Raw genomic sequence first — 27,682 nt, forward strand, 5'->3', positions numbered from 1 at the left:
TTAACCTTATCTTCTGGCCAAGCCCTCAGGGCACCACATAACTTCTGCTAGAAGGAACTTAATTCTATTTCCTTAAGACTGAGTTGCTTGCCTCAACTCTGCTGGCTCCCAACAGGTCACTAAATCCAAAAGGCCACAAGTCAGCAAACAGTCTCTGTGTGCAAATAATACTGAGATAGCTGTTCTTTAGACTTTACTGTCAATAGCCATTTTCAAATGCAAAAAGAAGAAATGGCCTTCAGTGCTTTGAAATGAGGGAGTGTTTTATTTACATTTTTAATAGAGAGAAGCCTGGGATCAGGTCAGACTTTAAGTGGTAAGCCCAAGTTTAACTGATGGTGGGTCACAGTACCCAGTCAGTGACACACACAGGGTGTCTGATAAGTAAGTTTGCAATATGTTCTCCTACATATTGCTTCAAGTGAAACATATCTGAAAGTCATGGAAGAGAAATGATCTAGCTCTCTAATTTCTCAGTCCTCCAGTCTTGTGTCTGTGATAATTTACCTAATACATAATATGCACATGAAGGTAAATTCTAGCAACATATAATGTGCGAAGTGTGAAATTTTTAATGTCTTTAATTAAAAGGCTTTAAAATGCAGTTGGAACGGAAATACTTTCTGAAATATAATTCAATTATCTTTCATTGCAAATTCTTTTATAACCTTAGTGATGTGGCTGTTAAAAAAAAACCAGCATGAATAACACATGTTGTTTTGTGTTTTCTTGTGAGGTGGTTCCTTGAAGTCAGTTTAGTTGCCTTGTGTGACCCTGTGGTCAGAAACGTTTCTCATTTAAATTGTAAAATGCTTGAGCAAGTAGTTATTTGGAAGAACTGCATCCAAATTAGCTAGAAGCCTGAGTTTCATTCATGATGGAAATATTTTCATTGTGTCTTAATTTAACTTTGTATCCTTAACTTTTTGTTTACAATGGTATTTTTGTATTGGGCTTATTATTGGAGACGAGTTCTGAACATTTGAGAGCTGCAAGTTCAAGCTGGCCTTCGAGGTTGAGTGGAAATCTAGTTTTTCCTAACAAACTCCCTCTCTCAGTCCTCAGTCATCCTTTCAGAACATGACCACTTCCTTTAGTCCCTTTTCTCACCAATTCTTGTGCCAACACCATGGTGTTTGCTCCTAACCTATTGTGTCTTTGTATTTAAAGTGTATATTTAAAATCCATAATTGGAACTTGGCTATTTTTAAAAATTCATATAGTAACTTTTGTCTTTGGAGTGTTTAATCTATTTACATTTAAATTAATTACTGACATAGCTGGTGGGACCCTTTCACCTCCACCTGGTGAAAGATATTCATCACTCTCTACTTTGGCCTCAATATTCTTTTATGGATTGCTAACGATTTTTTCCATTTTCTTTATCTCAGTGTTTTATAAGCTCTATTCTGGACATTATGTCAGATACAAAGATTGAAACTGTAAGTGTTTGAAATAGACTTACAGACATAAGATTTATATACATGTAGATATAATTACCCAAGATATATATTTAGAATCAAATCATGGTCAAATATGTGAATAAAAGCTTGCTAAAGTCTGAGCTCTGGGATTTTTATCCACCATTTATCCCTTGTGCTAGAGCAGCAGCTCCATGAATAAGCAACAAATGAAGAATGGATAGCAGAAGTAAATTTTTTTTAAAGTTACAATTGATGTGATGTCATTTCCATTGAATAAAATAGTATGGCTAACCAATCAGAATGGGTGGGTGCTCGGTGGTATGCTGTACCTGTGTGCACAATTGACTATAAGCCATGGGTGCTTGTCCAGAAAAGGGAGAGATTGTTGAGTGACTAGAGGAGGTACCATTGGAGGTATGTTTCAAACTATAGATTTCAAGTGAGGGAGAGAAGGGTATTTAACTAGAGGAAATGATCTCAGTAAAAGTACCAGTGTGAGAATAAAAAGAATAATCAGAACAATCTGGTTTAATTGGAGAAATGGGAATAGAAGTTTTTTTTTTTTTAATATATATTTTTATTGATTGCAGAGAGGAAAGAGAGAGGGAGAGATAGAAACATCAATGATGTCAGAGAATTATTAATCAGCTGTCTCTTGCAAGCCCCACACTGGGGATCAAGCCTGTAACCTGGGCATGTGCCCTGACTTGGAATTGAATTGTTACCTCCTGGTTCATAGGTTGATGCTCAACCACTGAGCCATACTGGGCTGAAAAGGAGTTTTTAAAAGTATCTTGCAATCCGTATATTGAAGGGTCTGATTATTTACTCTTATCTAAATATACAGGGCTCTTTTCGTTGCTTCAAAAGTAATACAATAAAACAAAAACTTCTGAATATATTTTTCTATCATTTTCTTTTCCATTTTTATTAGATTAATTTAACTTCGTTTTTACAAGTTTAATTTAAAAACCCAAATGAACCATTAACATTATAAATATCATTATGACATTATAAATGGCACTTATAATGTCATAATGGCACAAAATGTAGAAATTACTTCGTTGTTCTCATAAAATCAAATGAAACCTATTACTGATATTAAAAACTGAAGGAAATTGGTATATTCTGACCATGTTACCCTTGGAGCTTGTATCTTTGGTTATATCTTTTCTATAGGGGGGATATAAAAACCATACATTTTTCATGTGGATGAATAATCAAGAGACAGGAGTATCACCTTATATGCTCATAAATAAATCACACTAAGATTCCTTCATACGTCTTACAGCCCTCCTTGATTCTATGTTGTCCTAGAAGACATTGAAGAGAACAGCAACTCAAAGCCACTGTTTAGTTATACAGAAGGAAAGACTAATACATACTAAATTCAGTTTGGCCTCTTCTTTCTCCTTGAATTTTCCTTGCACTGTCAACTGGAACACAGACTGTCTCCTATTAGAATCTGGAAAAGATATTTAATCACTGATTAAAAATTATATATCTGAAGGAAATATTATAATAGAAAAAGACAAAAAAAACATATATTTCATCATTTGATTTGAACCTTGAATCTCATCATACTGGCAAAAAAACGCCTATAATAGATGAGGTAGCAGAATGCCATTCTGGCTTAAACAATACACAAAGGGAGTCTTCAAGATTATACTATTGTGTTTTCCCTCATCTAGTAGCACAAATGCTATTTTCCAGGAAAATAAAAAATAAAGGGATACCTCCATGTAATGAAAAGGCATATATTGTATTAAGTCTTATATTATAATAACCTAAATTCTGCCAAAGCTGGTTTGGCTCAGTGGTAGAGCGTTGGTCTGAGGACTGAAAGGTCCTGGGCTCGATTCCGGTCAAGGGCATGTACCTTGGTTGTGGGCACATCCCCTGTGGGGGGTGTGCAGGAGGCAGCTGGTCAATGTTTCTCTCTCATCGACGTTTCTAGCTCTCTGTCTCTCTCCCTTCCTCTCTGTAAAAAATATATAAAAAATATAATAACCTAAATTCTTTTCTTTCTCTTAAACTGGCAAAATTTACCCACCAACCTTACATAAAGCATGAACCTTAAAATTGGCTTTACATTTTTAAAATATTAATCATTATCTCCTAACTAATTTAACTTCTCTCTCTGAAGGCATATTATAATTTATTGAAGGATCACAGAAACATTGGAATCCTCCTCTTCATTAGTTTTAAAAGATGCTACTTTGGATGATCTCCATAGGCCAACTTGTTAGAAGAAAATTTAGTTTAATACTGTGGGAGTGGAGCACGAGGACCGAAATTAATCAGTTATGCACTAACGTCATTGTAGTGTTGGGCTAATTGCAATCATCATCTCTTTTAAATCCTTTTCTTATTTTCTGTATCTTGAGCATTCTGTGATTTTCTACTATCATTTCATTCTTTGATTTTTTACTATCATTTCATTCTTTCTTGCACCCTTATATCTGCTACATGATACATTAATATTTTTATGTAACCAAATAAATCCAGGCTATTATTTCAAAATATAATCCACATAACAATGAATAATAGATTTTATATTCTTGATGTATACTGAGTGTTCAAAGCCCAGAGTATGGGCTTTTATGCTTAGATCACATCTTAATTTGAAAGTTAAATTTTATAAGACATATTTGTTCTGTACTTAGATTTTATAAAATTTATAGCTGATAAAGAAGATTCATATACCCAAATTTTTTCAAACATACCTTAAAAAGTTCCAATCCTGAATCAAATATTAGTTTTTAAAGTTAAACTAATTAAAATAAAATAAAAATACTTTTTTTTTTTTTTTTTTTTTGGTGCTGAGCAGTATTTCGTTGTATGGATGGACCACAATTTGTTTATCCTTTCATCCAGTGAAGGAAATTAGAACTGTTTCCAGGTTTTGGCAATTATAATAGTACTGCTATAAATACTTGCGTGTATATGTTTTTGTGTGAGCATAATAGTTAATTCTTCTAAGGTAGATATCAAAGAATGGAAATCCTGATTCATGTGGTAAATCTATGTTTAACTTCATAAAACCTATCACATAGTTCTGCAGAGTGGTTTCCTTACTTTGCATCCCCAACAGCAGCATACCAGTGTTCTGAATGTTCTGTATTCTTGCCAGCCTTGGTATGGTGAGTCATTTTAGCCATTCTCATGTGTGGTGTGTACATTTCCCTCTCATTTAGTGATGATGAGCCTCGATTTGTGTATTGAATTACCTCTAACATATCCTCTTTAGTGGAGTCTCTGTTCAGGTATGTACATGTGTTTTAGAATTGATAACCTGTATTCCTGTGGGAAATAACTTTGTTTACTTGAGTACAGGGGTTCCTTTGCCTTTGGTATTACTAGACTTAATTTTCAGGGTTACTTAAATCATCACCTTTTCCCCATCTCAGATGTTTCATACATTTCATTCCTCCAGTGAGATGTTTCATACAATCATAGATCTGTTAAAACATAAACAGGCATGTATCAGAATTTATTTGAGCAAAAAATCTACTTGAATCAGGCAGTGGTTAGACACTATAACAGGAGCTCAGGGACAGATTTTACAGAGAAGAGGTGGAAGCGGAAATTATTTGATTGGCTATGGCTTAATCTGTTGCCTTATTTGGGAAAGCCTAGTAGGCGGTTTGGATTGGTTATCCTTAGGTTTTGATTTCTTAATCTTGAAGCATTTCAGGCTTAGGTTTTGGTTTACTTTCATAGACTACTAGGGGCTCCATGCATGAAGTTCATGCAATGGCCTTGGCCCCGCCACTGTAGTTGGCACCTCTGCCTCTCCCCCCACCCCCTCTCTGGCTACTGGCTTTGGCTTTGTCAGGAAGAAAGGGCTTTCAGAAGGATGTCTGGTCTAATTAGCATATTATGCTTTTATTATTATAGATTAAGGCATTAAAGCCACTTCAGTCTAGTGGCCTCCTTGTGTAATTAATTTAACAATTCAGATAGATTGTTTTGTCATCATCATCGGCATTTCATTCTGAGATCTCTGAACTGCCTAAATTACTTTGTAAAAATTGGCATACATTAAGGTTCATTCTTTGGGCTGTAAAGTTCTATGAATTTTGACAAATACATAGCATGATATATGCCTACCATTACAATATCAAAAAGATAGTTTCATTGCCTTAAATAAACCTTCTGTGATTCACCCATTCAATCTTCTCCCCACCAATAGAAACCAAACTAGTGATCAGTTTACTATCTTAGCTTTTCCTTTTCCAAAATGCCATATAGTAATCTGGATCATAACGTATATAACCTTTTTGGACAGGCCTTTTTTTTTTTTTTCCATTTAGCAATTTGTATTTAAGATTCATCCAAGTCAGTTTTTGACTTGACAGTACATGCTGTTTATCATCAAATAGTATTCTATTGTATGGTTGTACTAGGCTTTGTTTTTCTATTCATCTCTTAAAAGACATCTTGGTTACTTCTAGTTTTGGGCAATTATAAATGAACTAGAAGCCTGATTCATGAATTCATGCACCATTGGGGTTTCTCAAAACCAGCTCTTCAGCATTCCCCAAAGGGGTCCCAGAATGCTATAGTGGACAGGCCAGGATGAGGGACCCCACCAGTGTATGATCAGAGCAGGGGAGGGATGTGGGAAGTTGGCCAGCTGGGAACGGACCATGGGAGGGCTGTAGGGCATAGGCTGTAGGGCACTGAGCCCATCTTGCTCAGTCCCAAAGAGCAGGACCCCAACAGAAAGCTAACCTACCAGTCAAAGTGTTTCCCCCCTGGTGGTCAATGCATGTCAAAGCGAGTGATTGAGTAGCCTTAGCATATCATTAGCATATTGTGCTTTGATTGGTTGAATGGATGACTGGACACTTAGCATATTAGACTTTTACTATATAGGACATGTTATGAACATTTGGAAGGCAGCTATGCTCACCACTATACCACCAACGCGGACATGTTATGAACATTTGGATGAAGGTTTTCTGTGGACATATCTTTTTAAAACAGTTGGGTAAATAGGAGTACAACTCCTAGATCAAATGGTAAGACTATGTTTAGCTTTGAAAGAAATTGCCAGGTAGTTTTCAGAGTGGTTGAATCATTTTGCATTCCAGGCAGAAACTGAGTGCTCCTCCTACTCTGCATCCTCACAGTAATTGGTATTATCAGTATTTTGGGTTTTAGGGTGGAAATCTAAGTTAATATGACTGCTGTCCTTATAAAATGTGAGAGCGACATTAGGGGTTCATGCACACAGATAAACTGTGAAGGGCACAGTGAAAAGACAGCCATCTGCTAGCCAAGAAAAGAGGCTTCAGGAAAATCCAAAGCTACCAACACCTGTTCTTAGAGTTCCAGCTTCTATTATAGAATCATGAGAAAATAATATTTTTTGTGATTGAAACCACCCAGTCTGTAGCATTTTGCTTTGATAGCCCTAGCAAATTAATGGAATAGGTTCCATATATTTTCTCCTATGGTTTCTTCTAGTTTTATATTTTTGAATTTGATATTTAGATCTGTAATCCATTTTGAGTAAATTTTGGGGTCAGGTCAGCCTGTAGGTTCATCATTTTGCAAAAAGACATGGAATTGTATCAGCACCAATTATTAAAATGACTCTTCCCATAGAATTGCCTTTGCACATTTCTCAAAGATCAGTTGGCTATTTTTGTGTGGGATCATTATTATTTTTATATTTAAATAAATAAATTTGAATAAAAATTTTAAAGTATTATCTGAAAATATGGTAATGATTCATATAGCTCAATATCTCTCTACATAAAAGCCTAAGCAATTGTTATGACCTGTCGACTGAATGACAGGTTGCTATGATATGCACTGACCACTAGAGGGCAAACACCACAGAGTGCCCCCTGGTGGTCACTGCACTCCCACAGCCAGCCTCCCATAGCCCCTCCCTTTAGCTGGCTGGCCAACCTCCTGTGGCCCCTACCCTTGGCCAGCCCCCAACAGCTCCAACTGGGACCGGATGAGATGGCCCCCCAATGGCCCCAATCATCAGCCAGGCCAAGGGACCCCACCCATGTACGAATTTGTGCACTGGGCCACTAGTCAACTATAAAGCGGTAGACTTACCTATATAACTTATTGAATCATTTATTTTCATCTTAAAAAAATTTTAATAGATGAGGTCAGACTGATCTGTTCCTTAGGAGAGAACATTTCAATATAAAGAAAGTACCAATTATTTATATTGGCTTTAGGGAAGTCTAGCTCCAGGCCATAATTTTATCTGTGATCTTTCAGGTCTAATCATATGCAATTACCAAGTCCTTACTTGAGAGACTTCATGGGGCAAGCTGCCCTCCCTACACTGGTCTCAGTGGGTGCACAGCCAGTCATGCCAGTCATGTTGTGTTTGAAGGGGGTCACAGTCAAGGACTCCCAAACCCCCAGTCCTGCCTCCTGGTGGCCATGCATTTATCATATCTACACATGTTCACCAGTGCAAAACTTGAGCATGTTATAATAGCTTAGATCGTATTTTATCCTTCCTTTTTCTTTGACTCTGCAGACTCCATCTGGTTAAGCAAACATTCTCGTGGTTTCAAATTAATATTCCTCACATTTGGGGTGAAGACGTTTTTAAGAATTCTCAGGAAATTAGTGGCACACTTATTTTCAGGAGTGAATTTCATTTGCATGTTATGAAACTCATACTATATTCATTTAAAGTGCACATAGACTTCTTTATAATTTTACTTTCATTTACTTCCAGGATCTCTGAAGTTGCTGCTTAATGAAATCTTACCATATTTGTAAGAGTATTTGTCTTTTTCTCATCAGGTTCCTCATAGCTATGAGGTTTGAAACTATTTGCATTTTCCCCCAAAATTTTAAGGAATTTTCAGTTAAATTTACTTGGAGAATATTTTTTCCTAATTCTTCAGCAGGTTCACACTCTTCTTCAAAGTGTATAGTGACATTCAGGTCCAGATAAAGTACTGTTCAGGGTTCACTCTTTATACCAGGCCCAGAGTTTGTCACTTATAATGAAAACATTAGCTTCCACAGATAGTAAGTATTGATTACATCATCATCATTGAGTAAAATCTATAATACTTAAAAAGCTGTTATATGTATTTATCCAGCTGGCACCTGCATACATGAATACGCATTTCCAAGTGGAAACACATTTGCAAATTCATTACAGAACAATCATCTCTTTCATATTAAATTCCACAACAGAAATCATAGTAGATAAAAGGGCAACAGATCCTGAGCTATCTTTAATCCATGCAGTTGAGGTTACAAAATGAGACTCTGTCTAAATGATCATCACTTAGAATTTTAAATACTTAAATATAAAAAAGTTAGCTAATACTTTACTAAAATGTTGATAATCTCTCTCTCTCTCTCTCTCTCTCTCTCTCTCTCTCTCTCTCTCTCTCTCTCACACACACACACACACACACACACACACACACACTTTTTTTTTAACTAGGTGCCATTCCATAATAAAAAAGTCTAAGCTCTCACCAGGGCAATCTGACTCTCATAACAAATAGAGTATGGAATGAAGTTGGTATAGATTTTTTTTTGGTTGTTAGTGGAAATGCTTCCAGTTGGTAAGATGGTTTCATAAAATAGTGTGAGTCCCCAACTTTATAGACTTCACAAACTAGTAAGGAAGATATATACACAAATTTGTTAGTAGAGAAAGCCAGTCAGCGTGTCAGGAGAAGGAAATGCACCGTTTCAGTGAAGCACAGAGGGACAAGTTAGAATGAGTCTGCCTGGCGAGGTCAGAGCCCCTCACAGAAAAGATCATCCTGCTGGGTATTTAGGGAAAGTAGAAGCTCTCCAGCCACATAGAGAAAAGAGGGCATTTTAGGAAGAAACAGTGCTCTGTGGAAAGTCAGGAACGGATGAGAGAGTAAGATCTGATGGACAGAATGTGAGTTCGGTATGGCCGTGCAGAATGCATGTGAGAGAGGCGCCTGTCTCATGGAGGGTGAAACAAGGTCACAGGGAAGTTCAGGTGATTGCAATAGCATGCTATCACCCAGCAACTAAAACAAACTTTGCAGGTTTTGAGGAGGTGCTGCTTGTTTGGTTTTGTCTTGACATATATTTTTATTTTTAAAATGTGATTTAATTAATTTTTTCCCCATCACCATTTATCCTCTCTAAAATATCTAATTCAGTCAGTAAGCAAATGCTCACAGAGAAAAGCACAGGAGAGTACAGAGCACACTCAATGTATCTGAAGAAGGAACCTCAGGCTAAAGCTCTCTGTCTATATGATTGACAACTACCTTAATTAATATATTTCAGTATGAAAATGGTATTGGGATATCTCACCATAGAACTCACCAACCCCAAAGAAAGACCTGGAGGCATGCACTCCAGAAGGTCCACCATCAAAATACTCAGAAAATCTCAGCAAGATGATCCGTGAGAGCAGTCTGCCCTCAGTGTGGTCTTTCAATCTGCCTTTGAGTGCAATACTTTAAAAAAATGAAAGTGCAATCAAGGCTCACCAGACATTAAAGAAAAACTCTTAAAAGAGACCCAAACAAATAAATAGAAGCAAACCTCTAGAGACCACAGGGAGCATGTAGAGAGTAGCAGAAAACTACAGTTATAAATCACTGGGGTTCTACTCTCAATGTGATGCCCAGGTAGTGTTTTTATTAGGCTGAACTTCCTGTAGATATGTCTATAAACTTTGGATAAAGTATTTAAAATGTTATATTGTCCATGCTGGGGACTGAAAGAAAAATCATTAAAATATTCATGATAATACAAAAATAAATGTTTAATAGTCATCACATTTTATTTATCACATAATTACACAGTACATGCTGTGTCAGATACAGTTTTAAGCATTTTAATAAATAGTAACTCATTGGATCCTTAGAGCAACCCCACAGGGATAGGTTCTATTACTTACATCTTCATCTTAGGGATGAAGAAACTGGCTCAGAGAGATGAAGTAACTTGCCCAAGGTCACACAGCTAGTAAGGGACTGAGCTGGGATTCAAACAATGTAAGCTGTGGAGTCCCTATCATTAATTGTTGCACAGTATGATGACCAATAAATACAAGCGAAAAAGTTTAACAGCTCACCATAGTTGCTAATTTATTTCACTTATTTCCTTTATGGTGTCCAACCTCTGGAGAATGCTTAAAAAATCACTCAGGTGCTAAAAAAGTTCTCAGGCATGTAAGGGTCTGGCAGTACAGATAACTTGAAAACCCTCCAGCTACAGACACCAAGAATTGATCAATAAATTATAACAGCCTTATAAATACAGGCTGAACTGCTGAGAAAGGCAGGGAAATTGCCCTGGGCCAGAAATGAGGAAGAAACGGAAAACTAGGACAGGGATCTGCAGAGCTGGCACTGTCTGCGGGGCTAACAGCACAGGGGCTGGGATCTAATACGTGTGCAGTGAGGGAGAACCGGGATTGAGATCCACCCCTTTTCTGTGTCAACCCTCCAGGATGTGTGAGGACTCGGGCAAAAAGCACTCCCCACAGTTGTGGGAAGGATTACACATTTATACAATCATTTTGGAGAGCAATGTGATAGTGTCCCATAAATCTAAATGTGTGCATCCTTATGACCAAGCAATTCTTTTGCCAGCAGCTCTAAGAATCTGTTTCTTGTGGCTAGATTATATCAGGGGAAGCATGCAGTATGTGGTATGTTGTGGTTTCATTTAGCTGGAGCATATAATAGTACTATCTATATTCCTTTTTATCACAAAATCATATTAAGTGAACATGCCACATGTTATTAGTTCTTCAGGTAATGGATATTTGGATCAGTCCAAATATTTTGTGAATATTGCTATTATGAACATTCATTCATGTATAGATTTTTGTGTAGGCATCTGTTTTCTTTTCTTTTTTTAAGTATATACCTAGTAGTGGAATTGCTATATAATATGATAACTTGGTATTTAACCCTATGATGAACTGCCAGACTTTTTCAAATTGGCTGCACCTTTTACATAGTACATACCAGCAGTGTACCAAGGTTCCAATTTTTATACATCTTTGCCAACACTTATTACAGTACTAGAGGCCCGGTGCACAGATGCATTAACATTTTTTGAATTAGTTATATGTAATACTATTCTGTAGTAGGGAGACTATTTTAAAATTAAATATCAATGAAATATAGGAAGTTGACCATGTTTCCTTGTTCTCTACTTAAATTTTGAAATATTTGTATTGTCATTGCTACATTCAGACAAGTTTTTTTTTTATATGTATTTTTTAAATTGATTTTTTACAGAGAGGAATGGAGAGAGATAGTTAGAAATATAGATGAGAGAGAAACATTGATCAGCCACCTCCTGCACACCCCCAACTGGGGATGTGCCCGCATCCAAGGTACATGATCTTCACCAGAATCGAACCTGGGACCTCTCTGTCTGCAGGCTGATGCTCTATCCACTGAGCCAAACTGGTTTCAGCAAGACAAGTTTTTGATACAATGCAATTTTCTTAATGAAGTGAAACTGAGAATAAAAATATTTTTTGTTTGATAATAATTTTGGCAAGCAGAGTCATCAGGAATGCTGAGAGTAAGGAAGAACAATCCTAACATATATGAAATCTTGGGTTCAGTGACAATGACTTTATATTAAAATATGCAAAATTGACTGTTAAGAGCAGCATTTACACACAAGGGGATCTTACAATACATTTTAGAAAAGAGATATAGCGGAAAACATTTGCCATCAATTTTAGTCCATCGGTTTTCACTGATCACTGACAATTGCTTACTCATGTTTCAGGCTCAGGCTGCAAGATGAATAACCCTCCTTAAAAAAATAAAATAAAGGGAAAAAAAGTAAGAGAAAAAGAAAAGTGGCAAATTGAAGAGGATAGACTTAAGAAACACATAAGGCAAATCAGTGCAATTATCTTATTGAAACACTATATCTAAATACTTGAAAAATACTTAGAATCTACTGAACAATCTACTAGACTTTATTACACATGTAAAAAAGGAGATTTAAATCTAAATGATTGACAAACTGGTTATTGGATATGCCTAATGAATTACTAGCACTTATTTATTCTTTAATTCATTTATTCTATACCTATTTGTTCGTTCATTCACTCAATTTTTGGTTTCTGAATCTTCCCAGGCAAAGTTAGCAAGTTTAACTGCTATTACTCATGACCTCATCATAAATCTTTTGTGGTATATGTCAGTGTGATTCCCTGACATGTGTAGAAGCTTAGCATACGCTTAGACATCATAGATTTCTCTGTCTCAGAGTTTCAAAATCTATTGATGGTTGGAAGATGAGTATTATCCTTCGGAAATGGACCAACATTGACTTTGGAAGGAGAGGATTTGCTAACTACTTGGGATGTTATAGTATCTAGCATTTATTTGTGGAGAGTTGTCTTCCTTTTCTTCTTTTGTTGTTTAAATGCCCTCTAGGCAGTGCAGGTTCCACTCAGTCTTCTAAAATGCACACTTAACCTTCAGTGCTGGGTGTTGTGAAATGTGCATTATGGCATGAACAGGGATGCTTATTGGAGAAGTAGGTCCCATGTTCCTTATTCCTGGATAGTTGGATGGGAGCAGTAGCAAGCACATCCTGTCTCAGGCAGAGTGCCTGGTTCCTCACCCTGCACACCAAGTAGGACAATTTTTCCTTTCCAAGTCATCTTTTGTTTGTTTAGTCCCTCTTATTGTCTCCTTCCTTAAATAAATCCAGTATCATGTTACAGTATTTTGTGACAATTTCTCATTGTCCAAGTTATTTTTCTTCTTATTGGAATGAAAAATTAAGACAGTATTTTTTTGGATAGTATAAGCAAAAAGCATGCCAGGCTTAGCAATTTATTGATAATATCAAGGGTATCTACACAGTTTTGGTATCTGTAGATTTCCTTTAAGTGATTCATGATGTAATGCAAATAAACATGAAGTTATTGACATAAAGAATTTTATATGCTTATTGCTTATAAACATCCCACATATTAAAAATTAAATATTAAAAAGCTACTATTTAAATATGGAAATTAAAGAGATATGTCACTTGAGAAGGTTGGGATTTCACAAGCTGACAGCATCATTTGGGTTCATCTAATTCTCAAGGAATTGATAGCAATGGTGGTGATAATTATTATGGTACTAGAGGTCTGGTGCATGAATTCCTGCATGGGTGGGATCCTTAAGCCTGGCCAGTGATCAGGGCTGATCAGGGCCAGGCTGAACAGGGCCTGCTGGCAGGGGGGAGGGACCATAGGCCAATCAGGGCCTGCCAGCTGAGGGGAGGGATGAGGTACGGAAGGTTGGCCACCAGCCCCAAGGAGGGAGCCCACCATTAGTGGCCCTGGGAAAGGGGCCACATCTGCTGCCACTCATCCCCAATTCCCAGTGCAAGCCTGGGGCCCAAAGACCCTGGTGGGGTTGGGAGAGGTAGCGATGGTCACCGGGATTGGTCAGAAGGAATGGGCGTTGGATGCTGATGCCTGGCCGTGGGAGATCCACTGTGGGAGTGCACTGACCACCAGGGGCAGCTCCTGCATTGTCTGCCCCCTGGTGGTCAGTGAGCATCATATTGACTGATAGACCAGTTGTTCCAGTCGTTTTGGTTGTTTGATAATAACAGTTGCTTAGGCTTTTATAAATATAGATAATTACAATAATAACAATATTAGCACTACCCTTTATTGAATCTTTATTGTGTTCCTGGCCCTATATTGAGTGCTTCCTGCATTGCCTCAGGTAATCCCTATAATAAATGTAGGAACTAAGTGCTATTTGCCTTCACTTTACAGATAAGATAGAATAAGTAACTTCCTGAAGATGGCACAGCTGGTGGCAAAGCCTAGATTCTGTCCTGGGCTAGACCTCCAAGGTCAATGTTCTCAATGATTGAAATTGATAGGCTCCTAAATAATAAAGCAGTAAGACCTTTAATGAGCTTTACTCACCTTACATTTTTAACCTCACAAGACAATCTTCCTCCAGCCACATCCTATGTTTCTCTAACCCCCAATCTGTTTTGTGTTTCCTTGCCTTTGTATGTGCCATTTTTTATGCCAAAGCTTAAAATATTATTGGCATCTTCACTCTACCAATCCTATCTGAAAAAACTTTAAAATTTTACTCTTCCTTCAACATGTTGCTCAAACACCATCTCCTTTATGAAGCATTCCTTGAAGATTCTGGCACAGGTAATTTTCCGTCATTAGAAAATGCACAACATTATATATATATATATTGTGCTAATACAGGATGGATATATATATATATATATATATATCCTGTATTAGCACAATACTTTTGATGTCATTATTTGTGTCTGTGCCTATTGCCTAGACAAGACTGAACACCCGAGAATAAAGACAGTGACTTTCACCTTTGCATCCTCAGTCCTAACGTAATGTCTGCCATGGAGAGGCTGTGCCATACATATTTATTGTAGCAATGACATCAGGTTTGGGGATAAATGGAAAGAACCAAGAAAAGGAGATAGTATTTGAGGTAGGCATTGAAAACTTTCAAAATATTTCCTGAATTTTAAAAATGTCATTTTGGGGTATTCCGTGTATTAATATACACAAATGTATATATTTTTTACGATTCTCCCATGAATATGTATTTCGTCTTTTCTACCCAATGCCCCCCGTGCAGTGCTTTGAGAACCGTGAAGACTTAGTTAGCATGTTAATTATCTGATTTTTGAACAGTATCCTACTAATGTTTCCTTGATTTAAGAAAAGTACCACTCTGATTCTTCAGTGCTATGTGGTATCAAATACTTCACTTTTCACATAGTTCGTATGTTTAATTTCTTCTGGACATGTTTAAAAAATATAAGTAAGTACACCTTTGATCCACAACCCTGAGCATCTCACTGCTGTTCAGCATAACTCTCCCTGGGCAGATCACTGAGTTGGACAGTCAAAGTAATACTTGTGCACCAGCCCACTCCAAATGATGTCTGTGTCTGTTTACCAGCAATAGCTAAGCTCTTAGGTATCTTGGTGGGTTTCATATCTGAGTTATTTAAACAAAATGAATGATACTTTCTGGGATATTCCATTCTTATCTAAACCATTGCACGTTTCCACATAAGTATATCATTTAAAATACAGGTGAAAAACCACTGATGACAACAAAGAAACTATGAATTACAGAAATCCAGAACCCAGTGCAGGAAAAGAAATCTATACTGCTACAGTGTGCTTCAAGGACAGTTATCCCCTTCATCCTAAATCATCATATTTACTTACATAAATCTTTTTTAGTTTGGTAACATATCATGGTTAGGAGCCAGGGAAATCGTCATTGGGAGCCTCAAAGGTTTTTTTGTTTGTTTGTTTTTGTTTTGTTTTGTTCCACAAGAAGGAGAGCTCTGGGAAGAAACCTGTGTTTGCAGATCTCCAACTTGGAAACCCCTGCGTGATAAGAAAGGTGTTGGCTAAATGTGAGATCATGTAGTACCTACAGTTCAGTGGAACAGGGTAGCCTGTGAGATGCAGCCATGTGATTAGACATAGACATGATTATGTGTGGGGTAGGAAGGCAGTCTTGGAATGGAGGACTGGCTTGCTTTGATCTCTTCTTCCTGTCCAAAGCTGAAGGGTTGCTCCCACCCCTTAGGACTTTTATGCTGGGCTCTCAGCTTGCAGTCACCGGGTCCACTTCCTCCAAGCCAAGTCAGATTTTCCCAAAGGAAGACAACTTCTTTTCGTGGCAGACCCTCAGACTTACACGCCCTTTTTCACAACCCTGCCCTTCTCCGCCCCTGAACCAGGGTAGGCAGCGCAGGAGCTGTGGAGAAGAGAGGTTCCCAGGGGGTGGTGGGGACGACCCCCTTTGCGAACTGCATCTGCAGCTGCCATATCGTAGCCAACAAGCACCAGATTTATATGCACTTTGAAAGAAGCCCCTTCACCATTGGCTTTTTGAGCTGCGCTGTCGCTAGGGAGCGGCGGGCAGGGCGAGCTCAGGCTGGGGAGAAGCTGGGGTTGTTTGTGCTGTAACCTGGGAGGGGGGCGCGCATCCTGCATCCTGCACACGAGGTGCAGCCCTGGCCCCCCAGCCGCCAAAGGCGCCCCCAGGTGCCCCTCTGGGCGGAGCAGCAGCTCCCCGCCAGCCCCAGCCCCCTGGTCCCCGCTGCTGCCGCCCAGAGGAGGAAGGCTCCGCTGCTCCAATTCCTGGGGCGGGCTCCGCAGCCAGGAGCCTGGGGGGCGGTGCAGCCTGAGCGCTGAGCGCGCAGTGAATGAGTTCCCCGCGTCTCCGAGTTGCCTGAGTTGGCGGCGCTGTGCGGGTAACCGGGCAGTCCTCTGAGCCCCATTCCCTTACCCGCTGCCGGGCCAGACCTGCACGCCGGGGAGCCTGGGCTCCTGAGCTCTCGTCCCAGCCCCAGGCAGGGCAGAAGGCGGGCGGGCGAGCCCCAGGCGGAGGCGCGATCAGCCCGCACGCACCCTGCGTGGCTTCTGCTGTCTCCATGGCGTCCTATCAGCAATCCCGCATCCAGGCTTACCTGGAGAAGAACAAGATCGGTCCCCTGTTTGAGGTAAGGCTCTGCGGAGGGAGGGGTGCCCTGCCAGAAGCAGAGCACCTGGAGGGTAAGGGAGTGGCGCCCCTGTGGCTGCAGGTCGCTGCCCTCCCTGCCTCTGGGCCAGGGGTCCTGGAACCCGGCGGGCTGGCACCCCCCTGCTTACCTGGGCGCAGACAGGTGAGCGCGCAGGGCCCAGCCTCAGCCTGGCAGTGAAGTTTGAGCATCTAACTGTCCAGCACTCCAAGTCACACCCAAGACCCCGACAGATTGAGGGAGGACACACACACACACACACACACACACACACACACACACGCACACACGCATACACACTTTCTGGAATTCATGCTGTTTCACATACTGAATTTTTAAACATGTGGGCAGTAGTAGAACTGGGAAAGGTGGAGGAGGTGCTTGGCAGGGGAAGGAACACGGTTAACAGGGAGGAGGTGGGTCTGGTAAGGAGTGGGCTTGGGCAGGTGCGGGCGTGTTGAATGAAATTGTCAAAGGGAGCCGCTGCCATTGGGGTCTGGATGAGAGGGGAGCCTGCCAGGCCCTCCCTGGATGAGGGGGAGAGAGGGGCGGAGAAAGGTTCAGGGAGAGCACACACTGCATTTATGGGAAGGAGACCTGGCTCTCTGCTGTGTGCTCTTGCCAACAATGTTGGTGACAAAAATTTGGTAGAAGCAAGAAAGAGGGGAGGACTCAAGCAAATGAGAATGGGAAAGGGAAACCCTGAGCGGGCTAAGGGTCCCACCGGCTGCCAGGGGGCTGGGCAGATGTGGAGGTAGGAGGGAGGGAGGCCACTGCCCCTTCTCCTCCCGGCTGAACTCGCTAGGCACCTGCAGGCATCCAGGGGTTGTGGGAGGGTCCAGATACTCTTGCTTACCCTCACAAAAAGCAATTGTGGCCATTCTTCAGGATTACATGTCCCTGGCCTCTGATTGGGGCTGAAGTGCAGCAGCGGGGTGAGGTACCAAGAATGGAGTAGCTTTTCTAGGACTTAAGAGAGTGAGAACAGCAGAGAAAACAGTGATTCAAACTAATGTCTCCTCACAAAAAGGGAGACAGGGACAAGGGCATGCCATCAGATGGGTCTTTTCTCTGGGGAGGAGCGATTTGAAAGAACCAGGATTGCACGATCTCTTGGTTTTCTGTCCATCTTTCATGTGCTGTCTTAAAAGACTGGCCATAGTTTCTGGAGAAACTCACGTTGTGAGGTCATAACGTCCTACACTGTGTGAATTGATTCTTATTTCTCTAAAAGGGTTAGCAAATGAGGTCCAAATCCAAAAGCAAAGTAGAATTGCTGGAGCTACTAGATTCCTTTTACCTTTAGTGAAATAGAGATTATAGGCAAGGCCATATGCATATTTTTAAAAAACAGGAGCATCATAACCCTTTGTGGCCCGTTGTTCCAATTACATCAAAAGAAAGATAAAGTAATTATATTTAGAGTGTTTCTACTCTCTTGGAATATGTACAATTTACTATTGTTGTGTTTTGTTTTGTTTTTTTTTAATAGTTGCTGTTCTGAACGTATTGTAAAATTCTGAAGAATTTCTCCAAGTGACAATAGAGCTTGGAATGTATGTAAACTTTCTACGTAATTAGGAAATAAATCCAACTTTGTATTTATCAAGTCCAAATTTTTTAAAATGCTCACCAGCTAGTTCTGCACTGATGAGATTTAACTTTTGTCAAAATTTTCTCATAAAATCATAAGACTTCCTCACTAAAAAACAGTGACAAAATTATATGCTTCATGGCCACAGACAACAGTATGGTGATTGGGGGAGGTGGAGGAAACTATGCAGGGGAGGGGGGGATAAATGGTGATGGATGGAGACTTGATTTGGAGTGAACACACAGTGCGGTGTACAGTTGATGTGCACCTGACACCTATGTAATTTTGTTCACCATTTGTCACCCCAATAAATTCAATACAAAGGAAAAAAATGATGTGCTTCGATTTTTTGTAGATTTTGTTGATGACGTGTTACATACATCCCATATGTAGTGATGAGTAATTGCTTTTTAAGGATTGATGTGCACTTTTAAAAATTGAAGGGAGAAAATGGAGACATTCTCTTTTAGGAAAAGCAGATCTTTATAGGAGCTCAGTTTTGAGAGTAGAATTACACATACGTCACAAAATTGAACAATCTCACCAGCTTGTAGTTGCCTATTTCTTCTCATTCTAGAAAACCAGATAAATAGGTGTAACGCAGATATTGTTGATCTAACATTCTCCTCAGTACTCCTAGCACTTTGGTCAGTGGTTCTTATGAGAACTAATTTGGAAACCATGTTTTCAAATATAGTAAGAGGCACAAATTATTATGTATTTAATTCCTGGACCACATTTTAAGAAACAGTGACATAAGCTAAAATCTCCTTTTCTTAATCACTCATTGAAATGATTAGATGTCTCCTAGTTTTATTACCTGTGCTTTGTTGTGTTTTTTGTGTGTTTGTGCTGAGGTAGTGGAGTTGGTGAAATAAGTTTACTTTTGTTTTGAAAATATACAAGACCTGACATTATGTCCTCTTTACAGATTTTTGTAAATTTGGAATGTTTTGTTTTTATTAAAAAAAAAAAAACCACCATATTGGAATGCGGTATCTCAAAGAGAGCACATGAATGTTATTTTTAAACAATAGCAAATGTCACATATACTATTATTGAGGTTATTATATCCTGCTTTGTTTGTTTTTCACCTGGATATCTTTTTTTAAAAATATATATTTTATTGATTTTTTACAGAAAGGAAGGGAGATAGAGTTAGAAACATCAATGAGAGAGAAACATCAATCAGTTGCCTCCTGCACACCCCCGACTGGGGATGTGCCTGCACCCAAGGTACATGCTCTTGACCAGAATTGAACCTGGGACCTTTCAGCCCGCAAGCTGACACTCTATCCACTGAGCCAAACCAGTTTCAGCTCACCTGGATATCTTATTTACTTACTTGCTAGTTTATCTCTTACTTAATTTGCTTATTTCTAAAATCTTATCATTTGAGAAGCTTATAAAGTGTTGCACACAATATGGTTTTTCAAAAACTACTTTAAATTAAAATGAATCTTGTTTCCAGATGATTTAGTAGAGTAAGTTTATGCTACCTTTAAATATGATTGAAGATGTTTTGAGGCATTATAAAACTATATCTAGAAATCATTGCATTAGAGTCTTGGATAATGATATTTTAATTAAATAATATGAAGATTTAAGATGAAAATGGTAGTGATGACTTACATTCCATAACTGTTTTATATTTTTGTAAGATGTAACACTTTCAGTATTCTGTTGATTTATTCAGGGCTGGCAGGTAGGGAAGCCTGAGCATCGATCTATAAGGAATGCTTGACATCACTTCAATAAATTACCACTAAAATTTCATTTACCACGGATTTCCACACATAGTTCCTTAATTGTGACATGGTTTGTCTCCCACCAAAGGGGAGTATTTTTGCAACACACATAGAGAAGAAGCATAATGTAAACACAAGACTTATCTCAAACTCTAAGGCCAACCACTTAACCATCGAAGAATTTGGCAGTCAGAAATTCTGAAACTGAATAATTAACTGGCATATAGCTTCTTATTGGGATCAAGAGATTTATTTTGTTGATATTGTAAGCAGCTTAACTTCATTTCCAGGAGATTATATGCCCTGGAACATAACAGTAAATTTATTTTCAACATAGAGAAGGATACATCGCTGTTAAAATAGAATAATTACTTGAAAATTATTGGTTGTAAGCTGCTCAGGGCAGTCATATATCTTGGTTAAGGCTCGAGCATACTCACAAGAGTGTAAATTTCTAAACTACCAGAAAGCAGAATAAAAGGTCCTTTATAAAATCTCCATGGAATTTTAAATCTCTGTGTATTGAAGACGTGGCCAACCAAATTCACTGTATTTCTCCAAATGCAATCTGATTCTCTCCAACTAAAATCACCTTCTTTATTTAGCTCAAAGAACCCTTACTTACATGGCCCCGAATTTGTGCTGATTGATTTGGCAGGTGTTATGAGATGGACTCATGTCCAGTGTATGGTCACCCATAGTCTGCGTCAGTCACACACTTGCTGCTGCACAAGTGACTTTTTCCGGTGCCCTGTCCCACACCTTCCAGCCACATCAGCAACCCTGAAATCCGATTGGCCTGGAGAGTGTCAGGTAGTCACCTGGCAGGATCAGGAGATTTGTTACTTACGAGATAGGGGAGTGTTGAGAAAATAATTAAATATATTGAACACAATGTGAGCAAACTATCACATGATGGAGATGGGCATCACAAATATAAGAAGGAAAAAAGGTAGAATGGACCTTGTAGTGCTGGAATGAAATTGGGGGTATTAATGTGCTTCATGACTTTCAATAATAAAATAGATATTGATGTAATAAAAATAAGTATAGATTTGTGTGTATTAATAAACTAGTATATAATAGATGTAATAAAATAAGTATAGATTTGTGTGTATTAACAAATGAGTATATATATAAATGCATACATTTATTTCCTCACTCTGCCTTACTGTGAAGGCCTGGGAATAGCAAAACCCCAGTAGCAATGAGCACATGTAGTGACCAGATTTTGGATTATAAATATCATTCTCTGTTAGTGGAACGAGGTATCCTTGGAGAAATGGTTGATTCCAGCTTTGGAGCTGAGAAAGTACAAGATGAACCTGGAAATCTTATGCCAGAAAATAAGGAAGTGGCCAAAGAAAAATAGGTACATGTCAGAAGAATATAGAAGGCAGCTTTAAGAAGCCCTTATTAACTAAATCTTGGACATCTTAAGAATCAAAACAATCAAAAAACGATGGTAACAATATCTTGCTGTATAAAATAGTATTTTATTGCACAGGGACATTAATGAGATCCATGAATGTATTCAATTTATAGGGAGATGAGAATGCTTTATCATATAGTAGAATGCCAATTAATGAAAATAGAAGGGATGATGGAGTTAGAAAATCACTACTTGGCAACCATCTTCTTAGGCAGATTCAGGCAAGAAACATGAATTGATGCTAAAACAAATGGGTGAAAAGTGGACGAGGAATGAGATGTTACATTATCTCTAGTGTCTTTTCACAGAATAGTTTTAATTACAAAGGAAAAAAGTAGCTTTATAGTGAAGGAACCTGGCAGACACTACTTTAAATAATCAAACCGATCGATATCCTATGCCTCCTGGTAGGATGCAGGTAAAACAACGTGGTATTGCTTCTGTAATATTTCTGCCAATCACGCAGGACTTGAATTGAGTAATGGGAAACATATCTGATAAACTCGTTGGGGGAATTCTATTTTCCTGCAGTCTTCAAAAATGTGAAGTTGGTGAAAGTCAACCGAAGTCTCAGTCTGAAAAGACGTGTTGTTTTTCTTTCTATGGGGAAAAAAACACATTGAAGCTAGAGCCAGCTAGAAAATAGCATAGTTTAAAAAAAAAAATTCTCACCCAAGGTTATGTTTATTGATTTTCGAGAGAGGAAAAAGGAGAGAGAAGAAACATTCATGTGAGAGAGAACATCAATTGGTTGCGTTCCGTATGTGCCCTATCTGGGAGTCCAGCCTGCAACCTTTTGGTATACTAGATGATGCCCTAGCCAACTGAACTCACTGGCCAGGACATATCTTCATACCTATTTTTTTAAATGGAGAGCAAAACATCCTCCATTCTATTAATTAGCCTTTATGAACAGTGAATAACTTTTAATTATGTACTTTAGTGAGTTAACTTAATTCCCTTTCAGCCATATTTTTCTCGTTGTAATATCTGCTTTCTGGAGAGGGCTTGATAAATTAATTCACACCGCTGTGCAAGGCTTACTGCTAACTCCCCCAAATTCATTTGCATTTAATACAGAGGAAGATGCATGGCACAGCTATAATACATGGGGTGAGGCAGGTGATCTTTGGTGATAACTCTGGCTTAGTGTCATTGACTGTCCGCTTGGCCCTGAGCAAGTTACCCGATCCCTGTGGACACCCATGTCTTCATCCTTGTGACATGCCTAAGGAGTATTTTATGTGAAGCATGTGAGAGGAAGCGAAGTCTAAAGAGCCCAGTTCAGTGCCTGCCACTTGGCTGCCATTACATTACATGCTGCTTCTATTTCTTTTTTCTGTTGATACTATTAACCCAGTGACAGACCACGTAATAAATTGCTTTTGAAAATTAGAACACACTCAGAGTGTACATCTGCTTAGGCTGTGGCTCTGCTATCTCTGAAAAGGAGAAAGGAGAGCAGCACTCGGCAGAGTAAAGTGTGACTGTAGGGTGTGTGTGTGTGTGTGTGTGTGTGTGTGTGTGTGTGTGTTCGTTCGTTGGTGGGAGCAGGGGAGGCCTTGCTTGTTGCTGTATCTCAGCATTGACAATATGCTTTGGCAAAATTTGGAAACATTGCGTAAAGTTAGAAAACAGGCCAGAATATCTTTTATTATTTCAGAAGGAACCCTCACTCCCTCATTCCCCATCACTCTCTGCAATATGCTTTTCTTTGTTTTTCTTCGCATCTGCATTGTCATTTGATATTATTTCACTGGATTTTTATAATTTCAGTTTATGTTATTTTTACTCCACTAGAAAATAACTTCTAAAAGGCAGATATTTGATCACTTTTAACTGCTTATGTCTTCATAGAAAATGTCTGGTGCATAGCAGGTAGTCTACTAAATAGTTGTCAATACATATATGAATGAAGAGAAATCAGGACAAGCCCATCACTTCTGAAGAGTGTGGCTTGTGTATAAATGATAATGTGTGCTAGGAGTCTGGGAATATCCTCAGAGTTTATGGGAGATTTCACCTTGAAAACTCATTATGACTTTATTATCTTTTCAACAGATATTAAATTCTTTAGTGCATAATATTTGAAACCTTATTTCCATTCCTTCAGTATACATTTTTGGGTACTGTATTACCTACTGAGAACTATAAATGTAGTAAAACATTTCCTGTCCTCAAAAACTCAGGTGGATTTAGAAAAGACTGATACACTTGTAATTTTACAAAAGCTATCTTTGTTTTCTGTGTATATGCCATGTCCATTTTCATATTCATCAGTTCATTGCAGCATTATAATATTAGAAGTAAGACTCATTTTGAAATCAGATTTAGATATTAGTTTTCAAGAAATTTGCCAAAGAATCAAGTATGTAAACTGAATAAAGTCAAGGGAAGATTTGTTCACTTCTGTTGTAGCTTTTATTCCTGGAAGTTCTTAGCAAAAATCACATTAAAACATGAATTATTAAAAATATTTAAGTGCTCTGGTTGTTGGGTAGTGTTCTATGTGAAACATTCTGATAGTTTTAGGTTGTAAGTTGTTCCTTTAACATAAAAAAGAGGAGTTTCTTTTTGAAGTATAGCCTGGAGCATAGAGTAGTATATAACTCCCATTTCTTTACTGTTTGAACTATTGATCAAAATGCATAGTGACAAACTGAATTGAGGATAGATTTGTTTTTTCTTATATTTGAAATAACATATCTATTATGTGTGAAGTGGACTTCATTATATAACCTTTTTTGTAGTTATATGTCTTTGAGATTTTTTCAAAATTAATGCTTACTTTTATGAATTCTTTCTAGTGGACCTGGTATTTCATTTTTTCTTTTTATATTTTGTTTAAAAAATATAATAATCATCTTAGCATTATATAAATGGTAATTAAAAATAACTACAGTTTATTAAACAGAATATTATTTTATTCTAACTAAAAATCTTTATTAAGACATTCCCTGATATCTTTTCTCTTAGTGGCATAGCAAAGGTATGGCAAAAACATCTTTAAATTTACACAGAAGACAAATATTCTACTTTTTGGAAATTCATATGAAGCATCATCTTTCACAGAATTATTTTAACTCAAATCCTCACTTAACATTCGGTGAAGACATTGAAGTCTGTGTATAGTTGGCACCATCTCATTGCTATGATCTGTGGATTGGTAGGGAATCTAAGACAGAGATCAGTGTCACTAGATCATCTATCATTCAGTTTTGAGAAATAATATTTAGGGAAGAATGCATGAGGGTCATGTACATTAAGTTCTCAAGTCATTAAAAATGTATTTGGGATAAAATTAGTTGAACAGTGATTTGGATACCCACTCTGCATGACATGGTTTATTGAAGACTTACTTTTACTGAGTTGTACAGTGGTGTGATTTAAGAAGCCTGTCTGTACTGAGAGTCACCGTAAGAACCAGATCATGAAAATACAGTTTTGTCAATTCAAGAATGTGGAGGGACGTGTTTATTATATCGGACAGAATCCTCTTACTTATGGGAACTACTGCTTAATTTTATAATCCAGAAAAGGCATATGGATATTTAGAATTGTTTAACTGATAGCAGGCCCTCCTTTCCCACCACACACCCCCTGCTCTAAGTTTCTGGAAAACTCATAGCCCAGTGATAGCCAGAATATAGGCCATTATCATCACCCCCCCCCCCATAATGTCCTCACTTGTTGTACTTTATCTTATTCCCTTCACATTTCATTTATGCAATCTGATCATAATTTTTAGTTCTGTGGAAGATACCTTAAAATCTTTCTGAAATAAGGATGAATATAAGTATGTGATACAAATCGTAAGTCACCCATTCATGTTCCAAGTAATTTAGATACATGGTAGGATATATTTGAGCTATCTGTTTCCTGTTTTTACACACTCTAGCTGGCTTTCTTTGGACAAAATATTTTGCTCCTTTTGGGTTCTTGAAAATTTATTTTCAGTTTGATGATTTCTCTCCCAGAATGAGTTTTGGGAATAGCAGAGACATGGCTGCCTAACATCTGCCTGTGGGTCTGGGCCTTTGCATGATCTGTTTGCTCTTCTTGAAAGGTTCTCCCCTCCCCACAACACCTCGTTTGGCTGCCCCTCTTGCCCTTCAGATCTCAAGTTAAACTTCTCAGAGGGACCCTACAGACAGCTCACTCCCCACAGCTTCCCAGTGAGCCTCCATCCTGCCATTGTTTTATTTCCACCCCAGTGCTCAGCCACTGGCACTTTCTTATCCACCTGTTCACTATTGGGCTCCTCCTATAATATAACCTCCATGAGAAAAGGGGCTTGGTCAACCTTGTCCTTTGACATATCTCCACATTATTCAGGAGCCCATTTCCTGTAATTTGCTATTCATTTTTATTCCTCTTAACTTTTTTCAAAAAGGGTGAAATCAACTTTCCCCAGCCATTTTGCATGGATTAGCCATTAAAAATATAGAAAAGATGAACTCTACACAGGAATGGGCAAAAGTAGGCTTACAGTGGAAATACAAATAAATAATGCATTGGTTAATGAATAATAATACTACTATAATAAGCTCTGTGTTTCACGTACTCACAACTCTAAGCCTCCTTGTTGCCCAACCCTGGATATGCAATATTAGTACAACTGTGTAAGATACACAAAAAAATGAAAGTAAGAATGGTTCATTGCTTTTATATGAGGTACCAGATTAATGGGCTAGTTTTTGCTCTGAGAACCCATTCTGTTTTCCAAGCTCTGTTTTGCTGCTATATTGCTTTTAGGTGATTTGGTCTTCTAGAGGCCCTTACGGACTCTCACATGACTAGTAGCATATTTGCATATTAAGAGTGAATTTCTTGTCAGTTAAAACCTTAATGGGGATTTTTGCCCCAGGCTGAGAGAAAAACCCTAATTGAAGAACCAGATCAGAAGTGATGGTGATAAGAGGACAGGTAGAGTGGAAGTGAGCCTCAGGGGAGTAGAAATGGTGCCCTGGGGAGATGAAAAAGAAGTCAAACATTTCAAATACGAACCTACTGTCACTCTGTGAGCCCTCCCCCACCTTAAAAACCCTTTTTCAAAGAGAAAACACGCACGTGCGCGCGCGCCCATACACACACACACACACACACACACACACACACAATTGTGCACTTTACATATTACCTGTCTCCTATCTTCATAAGACTTGTCCTCGGTTCTGTAGGAATCAACTGGAAAAATGAACACTGAGGGAGGTGGCAGACAGCATTATAACGGAAACATGGGGCATCTCATTTGGACATGTCTAAGGCCAGGTGGGAATGTGCTGTACCATCACCACATCGACAGCTGTCTACATGGCATCTTCTATCCCAGAAATAATTGTGAGTGGGTACTGTTTGAAAGACTTTCCATGTAGATTATCTTATAGGTACCTCAAACTCAAATGACTAAAGGGAAGCCAAAACAACACAAGATGTTCCACTCCTCACCTTTTTATTTCAACTACGGTTTAATAATTCTCCCCAAGGCCCAGATAGCTTTCATGCCTGACTTTTCTTAAACAAATATATTTGGTAAATTATCAAATCCTTTCAATTTGTTCTTTGCGACACTTTCTTGCTCTTATCATCATTGCTAGTTTAATCCTGGCAACCACACAAACTCCACCAGGTTGTGCCATTCTGAGCCATTCTACATGTGGCTGACAAATTAACTGTTCCAAACAGTGACATTTATCATGTCATTTATCCATTCACTGGGACCATGCTTCTTAAACATGAGAATGCATCCATTATAACAAATGCTAACTGTGGACAAAATACAAGGTTCATGTAATTTCCCCCGCTCCCTCCACCTGAGAAAATTTATTGAATGTGGCTAAAGGAAGGGAATTATTAAATTACAGCAGGTGAGTCATAGTGGTTTTGCATGGATTAATGATATAATTGATGGACTAGCTGTTCCCTATCACCACTTTGCACATCT

At 38.5% G+C, this 27,682-nt stretch overlaps 1 protein-coding gene across 5 annotated transcripts in view; it reads left to right on the top strand.

Annotated features, from left to right (window-relative positions):
• Positions 1-16,645: 16,645 nt before the first annotated feature.
• The window catches only part of CUNH8orf34 (chromosome unknown C8orf34 homolog), a 226,540-nt gene continuing 215,503 nt past the window's right edge, over positions 16,646-27,682 (top strand). Inside the window, exon 1 of one of the 5 annotated variants that reach the window (XM_045581470.1) lies at positions 16,646-16,946. In XM_045581470.1, coding sequence (XP_045437426.1) covers positions 16,878-16,946 — 69 coding nt within the window. In that variant the 5' untranslated portion in view covers positions 16,646-16,877. The remainder of the gene's footprint in view (positions 16,947-27,682) is intronic. The other 4 variants (XM_045581469.1, XM_045581467.1, XM_045581468.1 and 1 more) reach the window with 4 other exon arrangements.

This window comes from Pipistrellus kuhlii, unplaced genomic scaffold (genome assembly GCF_014108245.1).
Source record: "Pipistrellus kuhlii isolate mPipKuh1 unplaced genomic scaffold, mPipKuh1.p scaffold_m20_p_14, whole genome shotgun sequence".
Lineage (NCBI taxonomy): Eukaryota > Metazoa > Chordata > Mammalia > Chiroptera > Vespertilionidae > Pipistrellus > Pipistrellus kuhlii.